At 39.0% G+C, this 9,492-nt stretch overlaps 1 protein-coding gene across 1 annotated transcript in view; it reads right to left on the minus strand.

The window, feature by feature from the left end:
• The window catches only part of Ppp4r4 (protein phosphatase 4 regulatory subunit 4), a 131,719-nt gene that overhangs the window by 50,934 nt on the left and 71,293 nt on the right, over positions 1-9,492 (minus strand). Inside the window, exons 9-14 of the mRNA XM_004635205.2 lie at positions 8,713-8,835; positions 7,531-7,700; positions 6,942-7,061; positions 3,097-3,174; positions 1,963-2,049; positions 385-567 (exon numbers count right to left, since the gene is read on the minus strand). Of these exons, the coding sequence (XP_004635262.1) occupies positions 385-567; positions 1,963-2,049; positions 3,097-3,174; positions 6,942-7,061; positions 7,531-7,700; positions 8,713-8,835 (761 nt within the window). The remainder of the gene's footprint in view (positions 1-384; positions 568-1,962; positions 2,050-3,096; positions 3,175-6,941; positions 7,062-7,530; positions 7,701-8,712; positions 8,836-9,492) is intronic.

Raw genomic sequence — 9,492 nt, forward strand, 5'->3', positions numbered from 1 at the left:
GGCCTGAGTTCAATCCCCGGTTCCATTAAAAAAAAAGACTTGGGAAAATTGCCTCTTAGGGTGAGACAATGAGACCGGGATTCATCAGAGGGGCACCTCCGAGGAGAGGTCCCTTGTTCCGGGCCTATCAGGACGCACATTTCCCTGCAGCATAGCACGAGGCAGAAGTGCGGACCCCACCTACGCACACTTGCCTCTAGCCAGGTAGGGGACAGTGGAAAGGAGAACTGCGCGCGGGGGAGCTAAGGGAGCAAGGCTCCCTCCTTGGAGCTCTGAGAAGACGCCATCCCCTGGGAGGAACGGAACACACTGCATTTTTCACACTATTTTGAGACTGTAAAGAATCTGGCAACTGTAAACTCAAGACAAAAGGTATAAACTCACATTTGTCATCATGATTGTGAACATTCTTTGTAAGAAACGGTAATAAATCTGATCACTTGATATGACATGTGGCAGACACGCATACTTCTGCAGCAGCTTCTCATGGGTTCTCCACTTCAGAGAGGCTGCGGCTCGTTGCTCAGCAGCCGTGAGTGCGGGGATCAAGTCAGGCAGAGAGGACAGCTGAAAAGAAAAGGGATGCATGAGTTCGCAGGGATTAAATCCACCAATGGGGCATTGGGGCATTCGTGTTAAAATGCCCTGGGGAAGGAGTCCAGGAGGCAGCTCAGTTGTCACAGGGAACGGCTGTCTGGTGAGATGAAATACTTTAAAAAAAATTCCTATGCAAAATTTATGGTTCTCGGAATCAGATTTCAAAACAGAGACTGGACTAATCAAGCGTTTCTTCGCGTCAGGTTGACTAGGGCGGCAATTCTTCCAGCTAACGCGAGACTTGGGATACATGTTACCACTGACGAGCTTTGACTTAAATTCCTACCCTTCGTCCTCCCTTCCTATTCTTGAAATGATCATTAATGCTGAAAGTCTAAATACAAGCTCTAAACATAATATGGATCGTACTAGTATAAAGAATTGTTATATAAGAATTGGAGACGAAATTTAAGCTGTCCAAAAGCCTAGAGACTTTTACAGGCACTTATTATGTTGCAAGTACTATTTACTATAAAAATATTAAGTTTATTGGTCAAAATACACTGTATTTGATTTTTTTTTCTTTTTTTTTTTGAGATGGGAAAAGATCAGGTGGTGGGAAGGAGGGGATTAAAAATGATCAAGATATATTTTATATATGTACCAATACTACAAAACAAACAAATATCATGTATTGCCAATGCATAGCAATAAGAAATACTGTATTTAAGTACCTTCCTTCTGAGTTTTTCAAATTTACACATTTCGCTTTATGCACCCATAAAGCAGAAATATTAGAAATGAGCAAAGAGCAGAGTGCGTGGCTTTTTAGACACTTAGCACCACGACAGGCCAGTGCCACCACTAGATGGCCTCTGAGGAGCAGCGGAGCCAGGGACCCGGCAGTGGGCAGGGGTCCCAGGCGCCTCCCTGCTGGAGAAACTCACCGGATGCCTATGGCCTCCTCACCATCTGATTCCTCAGCAGCAGCACAAGAATTCAGTGCAGAAGCTTAAGGTGTTTCAGGTGACAGCATTCCCAGAGACTCCCAAACAAAGCTCAGAAGTGGGGAAAGAGTCTGTCCTTTCTACATGCAAATTTGTGGGCTGGGTGAGGATCCTCAACCCCCATTCCCAGCTACTGTCCGGCAGGGTGGAGATTCCCCACCCCAGGGGAAGGAGATTTTATGTGCCTGCCCGCCGGCCCGCCTTTCTTTCTTTCTTTCTTTCTTTCTTTCTTTCTTTCTTTCTTTCTTTCTTTCTTTCTTTTTTGTGGTACTGGGCCTCGAACTCAGGACCTGACACTTGCCAGGCAGGCACTTATGCCACTGAGCTATCTCCCGGCCATACATTCTTTCACTTTCTTCACAGCTACCTGCAGGGTAAGACAATACTTACGAATGCCATTTTGACAGATGGGGCTTACCTTATTTTCTGGAACACTGCTTTCACTACTACCAGTTGACATAAGCTCCAAGATCTCTGGAAGATGATCTATAAGGGCATCTAGTACCTTTTAAGAGCGATATTGATTACTGTTACAGCGATGACTATGTCTTTCTACGTGAGCTAACTATACATGTCAATTTCTACTCAGATAGTATTATTTAATAAACAATATTTTGGGGTTTCTGCTTTTTAATCTGCCATCTTCTTGCTGGAAAATATTAGATTTTTGCCTTGATCAATTTACTTTGTAAAAATAATTAGTAACTGTTGATACTGTTGAGACAGTCTACACGAGAGACAGTTACTTCCACTTGGCTAAATGCTCAAAAACTACCTTCGGACACTGGTGGGGGGTTAAATTGGCTACGCTGCTCAGTGATAGCAACATGCGGACCAGCTGAGCGTTAGCAAACCAGTAATCATGAATGTGAGTGGAAAACACGGACTATAACATCAAAACGAAATATTTCAGAATCTTCATAAGTCTAGACCAGAAGGGAAAATATTCCCCAGACAAGCTAAGAGAAAAATATAAATGCAATATATGATTATAATTATGTAAAAAAGCTTTTATAGAGAAAAATATAGTAATATTTATATAGAAAAAATAGAAATACAAAAAAATAGTGATTGGAAATAAAGGTACTCTTTTGTCTACTTCTTGAAACTTCCTAAATCTTTCTTAATAAAAAAAAAATCTACACTTCCATTTAAAACCTGAATATGCTTTAAATCCTAATATTTTTTTTCTACAGTTTTATTGATAAACAGATAGCAATGAGACAGTTTCAAATCAAATCAGAAGTACAGTTTCAACAAATAATACACTGCATATATTCTTCTTAGTGGTTAATTGCTGTACAAGTAAATCCTAATATTTTTCAAACTGTTGGCATCATTGGCAAGCATAAGGTTGTGAGTTTGATTCCCAGTACAAATAAAAAACCCTCCTGCTGATTCCCAGTGAATGAGACAGTGGCATACTGATCTGAAGCTCAGGGTCAGCTGCTGCAAGAGTTCATGCGATGCTGAAGAAGCAAGAAAAATAAGATATTGACCTATTCAGACTTAACACTAATGAATTAAAAGATAAAGAATAAGAAGATGTTACCTCTAGCGATTCATCTTGTAACAATGTTATCAGTTCTTTATGTATTAAATACACTCCAGAATTCAGAAGTTTAGACACCTAAAATACAGCAATGAAGTCTTTCAGATGTAAGACTATTTAATATTTTAAAGTTAAAAATAATACATATTTTTAAAAATGCATTTTGACTGAGCCTGACCCTACGTCCTCGTATTGTTCTGCACAGAGCTGGCTAGGCCTCCTGTTTATCCTTCAGTTGGCCTTAGGCAATGTATATTGGTCTAGCTGAGGTGCTGGTGATAGTCTCTGAAGGCGGCATGCGCATTTCCCTGGTAACCTACACCTGCTTCTCTTTAATGTGAGTGAGGTCGAGACAGGTCGGAAGAGCTAATGCTCTGCGGCAGCGCCAGCTGGGATGGAACCATGAGATAGAGGCCATGACTTCCTGGGGCTTGAAAGACTACATCAAATCTGAAGCACCAGACTTCCAAAACATTAGATACTATATCATGCACATTACTCTCTGCATATCCTCTCTGCATATGGCAGAGGTAAATTTAGGCGACACCTAGCTCAGCTCATAGTAGTCACCTATTTCTCACAATTCTCAGTCAATCCTCCTCAAGCCACTCCACCACTGAATAAAAACCGGGTGAGGCCCTGGGTCGCTCTCTTGGTTCCAAAAAGCCATCTTTGTGGCCGGACTTAGAGCCCCTTGACTCCCCGATGATTGAAAATATAATTTTGTGTCTTTATTTTTGCCATGGGTTGCATTGAAAGTGGTAGATTGGAATCAACTTGATGGGATTCCAATAACGTAACTTTGGGATTACAAATATTGCCTTCTTGGACCAAAAGGAGGATCTGGAAGTGTCTCCTACAATACAAATATAAAATTTGATTTCTAGAAAACTTAATGCAGTGGCCATAGTTCAATCCCCAGCATGTCATGCTGGCCCTGATCCTGGAGAGCGCTGAAGACAGGGACTGAGACTGGGCATGGTATTGTACACTTGTAATCCCAGCACCTGGGAGGCTGGAAACAGGAGGATCACTACGAGTCCAATCTATGTAGTGAGACCCTGTCCACCCTGTCCTAGATTCATAAAAAACAAACAAACAAACAACTTAGTGAGCGTTTTTCATCTGCTGCATAACCTAGCGTGTGTGGACGGAGGAGGCTGGGACAGGCACATCTACAGTGGGGAAGGACAAAAGATATTGTTGGAATTATAAATTTCACATCAAAAGCAGCAATAAGCCCATGGATGCTTCTGGTTCTGATTTTTAAGTAATCAGAGGTTATCGCTGGTCTACAAGTATTTATTCTAGTTCTGAGCTTCCCAGGGCCTCTTGTGTTGATGACCTATAGTGACACTTGGGTAGTAGTAACTCCTAAGGAGGCAAAACAACTCTACTTTCCTTATCACAGACTTTAATGAACATGAAGGGACTCTGAAGAGTACAAAATAATGCAGCTCCCCTTGTAAGCAGCACATTTCTTCTCCAGACAAACCCAGAGCCCGCAATGGTAAATTCTCCAATTTCTATGTAACCTTAAGGAGGGAAGTTCAGGGCCTCTGTTAAGTTTTATTTGGGAGGAAAACTCTGTCTTGAATACTTAATGTGTTTTAAATCCTTTGCTGTGAGTTATTTATGACTTGTTGAAAATATTTTCAAAGTAATGTTTTCCTGAAAAGTCAGAATAAAGTTATAATATAGCCAAGTAAATATCAGAATCTAGCATTCTTCTGGTTTGTCTAGGTGTCCCCCCAATATCTCATGCAGTCATGGGCATCTTCTGGAATTTGTGATTATCGTGGGTGTGGATGCTGCACCCGCCCTGGGGCAGGTAATTTGGGTAACAGTGTAAGGAGGAGAGAGGCTGGCCAGCTAGCTGCCAGAGCCGCTGCCACTCCCTTTGCTCTCTGCTCTTTGCCTCCACCACGAAAGGCTGCTCTCTGCCTTGTGCTACTCTGCCTTGGAGACAGCTGAGTATGGATTGAAAGAAACCTCCAGTAACTGTGAGCTGAATAAACTTTTCCTTCCTTCATTTTGGGTGCCAGGGATTTGTCCCAGCAATGAGAGAAGAGTAACTAAGACAGAATTTAACACTAGATTTGAAAAATTTAAATTCACCAGTGGGTCTTTATTATTTAAAAGGACAAACTAAAACTGGCCCTTAATTTTGGGCAGTTAAACATCACTCTTAGCCTACCTATGTGGTATAGCTGTAAGAAGAATATGAATTCTAGTCATTCGCAGAAAGGTAGATCAAAGGCCGGCCAGTTAGCTCAGTGGATTAAAGCACCTGCTTAGGTAGACACAGGGACTGGGGTTCGATCCCGGCATGCCTTGCCAGCCCCACCACCCCCAGGGCACTAAAACAGCAATTGAGACTGGGCGTGGTGGTGAACACCTATAATCCCAGCACTTGGGAGGCTGAAAACAGGAGGATCACTATGGAATTGTGTAATGAGACCCTGTAGACCCCGTACTAAGTACATCAAAAAAAAAAAAAGGTATATCAAGATCTCCAAATTCACACCTCCTCATGAAACACTTTTGTATACAGACATATGTTTCAATATGTTTGTTCATCTGGTTCTATATTATATCCAGTATAGAATATAAATAAAATGAAAGATTAAAGGAATGATCTAGAAGGCCACACAAACAGAAAGCAAGTATGTATAGCTACTGTACTCTTGAACACCAATTTCCAGCAACCTTCTCTGGAGACAACTGGTCTAAAAATGTATGTGTCCGTGGTGTACAGCCCACATCGCTCCTTGTCTCGGAGGCTCAGCTCAGACTCTGCCCTTGCCCCTCTTATGAAAGCAGATTTCAGTAGGTGTATTTACAAAGATGATATAACTGTGCAACACTGAGATAATTGTACCACTTACAGGGAACATTTTCTCAGTTTTGTACAATTAGCATATATTATCCATACCAGAAAATATGTTAAAGAAGAAAAGCATATTATTGAACCAAAAGAATCTTAATTAACTACACAAGTACAAAAAGCATGAGCTACTCTCACTAAAAGTAAGATATATTATACAACTTATAGGGAAAAAACTATTTTACCATGCCACTCACAGGTTTTTATGCGACACTTCTGAAACTGTCAACTTTTCTGAGTGCACTGCAACTACAGCGGTGTGCTCACTGCTCTCATCCAAGGAAACAAGCCCCAAATCCAACTTCAATGGTTAAAAATGGTTAAGCACATTCTTTGTAAGTTAAGCACATTCTCTTCTTTTGTTCAAACTTTTGGAAAGCTGTGATAGCTCAATCTAAACACTATGTTCTTGAAACAATTCTTTTTCAGTAAAAGCAATAAATATCATTTGTCTCAATTCTGCATGTGTTCTACTGCATGATTGTGGGTATAAAATTTAATATAAATAGTAGAAAACATATAAAAATTGGTTTATTCTCATGTACCAAAATCAATGCCTGGCTTAAAGTAAGCACTTGGCTTAGCTATGTTGAACATATAGTTTAATAAATGAATAAATGGGGCCAGGGATATAGCTCAGTGGCACAGTCCCTGCCTGGCAAGTGTGAAGTTCTGAGTTCAATTCCCAGAGAGAGAGAGAGAGAGAGAGAGAGAGAGAGAGAGAGAGAACATGAATACATGAATAAAATGCATTTAGATAAATGGATTCTGAAGACATACGAAAGGAGAAGATCATGGGAAATTTTTTTTAAAAGATTTAAGACTAGAACAGGAAAGAAATGTGGAGTCTGTATGTTAGAACAAATTTATGAACAGAAGTGTACAAAATATTAAACAAGCATGCAGCACATCTAGAATTAACAGCAAATGGATAGCAGTATTGAGTCTTCAGACTTACTTCATAAAAGCAAATAGCAATAGTGTATCTGACGGGTACTTCAGGGTCATGACAAAGGCAGAAGAATGTAGAATAGAGCTCCATATGGAAGTTCTTAGGATCAACAAAAACAATCATGGCCTGGTGGAGGTGGAAGGGAGACAAATGGGAAAGAGAGAAAAAAAAATGCATTAATATCTAAGCATCACTTACTTAAGCCAAAATCATATTCTCTAAATCATAATTTAATTAGAAATCACAGTTGGGGGGCTGGGAGATAGCTCAGTAGAATAAGTGCTTGCCTGGCAAGCTCAAGGATCTGAGTTCAATCCCCAGTTCCGCCAAAAAAAAAAAAAAGAAAGAAAGAAAGAAAGAAAGAAAGGAAAAAGAAATCACAGTTGGACAACCCAAAAACATGCACATAATTCCAACTCTGCATAGCAGGAGATATAAATTACACATATACTTGTGTTTAATGGGTACGTCCTGTATATAGCAGCTATGCCGCTAAGCAGCAGATGTCAGTATGGCGATATTTTGATGTTATCTATTCACATGCTGAAAAGCTACAGCGAAAACAAGCAGTGAACGTGCACGCCAGACGTATTACCGGGAAGTTATAGGCACAGTTCTTCCGCACTGAAGCATACTTCTTCTCCTGCTCCAAGATTTGGGGAGGAATCTGGCTATCATTGTGGCCGTTTTCTTGCTGCAAACCCAATGTACAAAGTTTCTTATAAAACTCCAAAAATCTCAAGTGTTGATCTGGAGTAAATATTCCTAAACAAACACAAAATCTGTGTTCAACATTTCTCTTAAAGATAATGATTAAAAAGAAAAAAATCAAAGCACAAATAAACCATATTTAGAACCATGAATTTAAATAAATGGATACAGATAAAAACCATAAAATAAGTACATAAATAAAAGCAATACAAATACTATTATGAAGAAACCTAACAGATCACAAAGGTTCATCATATGCTCATTTTTGTAATATTGTACTTTTAAAAGTACAAACTACATAATACAGAAATCATACTTATATTGATTTCTTCAGCTTGCATAAAACTAATAAGCTACTATATATCATGCCTACTTATACATATCGCTATTTATTTACGGTAAGTAGTCTAAAATTTCCTGGAGAAAAGATGTATATGTCTGCAGAAAAGGAGCTTACGCATTGACTCTGAAAGAAAAAACTGAACTGAAAATAGTTTTGATCAACGGATACCTCTAGATTCATTAACTATCCCAGTGAGCTAGAAGTACATTATTGAAACTATCTCTCAGCCATGTACTAAATGCCTGCAACCCACAAAAAGAAAATCTGTGACTATGCTAAAAGATTATAACTTAATTATCACATCATTATCCTATGCCTGAAATTAAGTAATAGATCCAAAATGCCAAATGTATTTTACATTTTAAAGTGAATTATATAATACATTTATTAATTCAATGAATAGTTAAGAAGAATATACTTATTCTGTACCAATAGTTATAAACTTGAGCTTCTATTATCACATACCAATCAGTAGGTGCAAAATATCCTGAAACTTAAAAGGCTATTTATACTCTAACTTGTTCTTTCAAATAGGTTCTATCAAGAAAAAAATCACTTCTAAATGTGCTCTAAACTACGTTATCAAAATTCTAGATATCATCAAAGTTTATACATTTAAAGGATATGTTTTGCAATTTAAGAACTTAAATTCAGTGCCTAAGGTAAAAGAAAAAAGAATAGAAAAATAATCCATAGTTTGGAAATTCTTAGGATATATCATACCATATAGTCCATGGCATAGTTTTCCTAAATGAAAAGATAAAGAAATAAGAATTGATTCATCTGCTTTAAAAGATTTTTCACAAAATGATTTCACTAGGGGAAGTATAGTTTGACTTCTGTCATCTGGAAAACAAAACAAAACAATATAGATTTTAGATTCATTGCCACAATGCACATGTAGAAACTAATACACATAAATTCCAGAGAGAAAATTTCTGCTATCCTCAAAATATTAGAAAACACCTAAAAAAAACAACTAAGATGAAGGTAGACAGTGAAGAAGAGATAAAGAATGGATGGTATTATCAAAACTTTTTGGGTCCACTGAGAGTGGCCTTCCACAGATCGCAAGGAGTAGAATAGAGTGATTATAACTAAGGAGCTCAGACCACTGAGGTTTTGAGTATCAAAAACTAAAAGAAACTCTAACACCCTTTATATAAATGGACGAGCAGCTGGCGCAAGGAATTTTTCAAATTCTCTTTCACATTCACCTTCTGCCATGCTGCAACTTAAGCTCAGTCATTTAATTTTTTATTAAAGTTCAGTTAGGTTATATATATATATTTTTTTATGTATTTGGTACAAGGTCTACAGGGTCTCACTACGTAGATCAGATGCCTAGTGATTCTCCTGTTTTCAGCCCCCCAAGCACTGGGATTACAGGCGCACCCCACCACACCCAGTCTTAATCCCCTTCCCAGCGCATCCCAGAGGTGGGGCCGGCATGGCACCCAGGGATCAAACCCCAGCCTGTGCTCTGCCTAAGCAGGCGCTTTA

Source organism: Octodon degus, unplaced genomic scaffold (assembly GCF_000260255.1).
Source record: "Octodon degus isolate 3935 unplaced genomic scaffold, OctDeg1.0 scaffold00070, whole genome shotgun sequence".
In the NCBI taxonomy this organism is placed as follows: Eukaryota; Metazoa; Chordata; class Mammalia; order Rodentia; family Octodontidae; genus Octodon; species Octodon degus.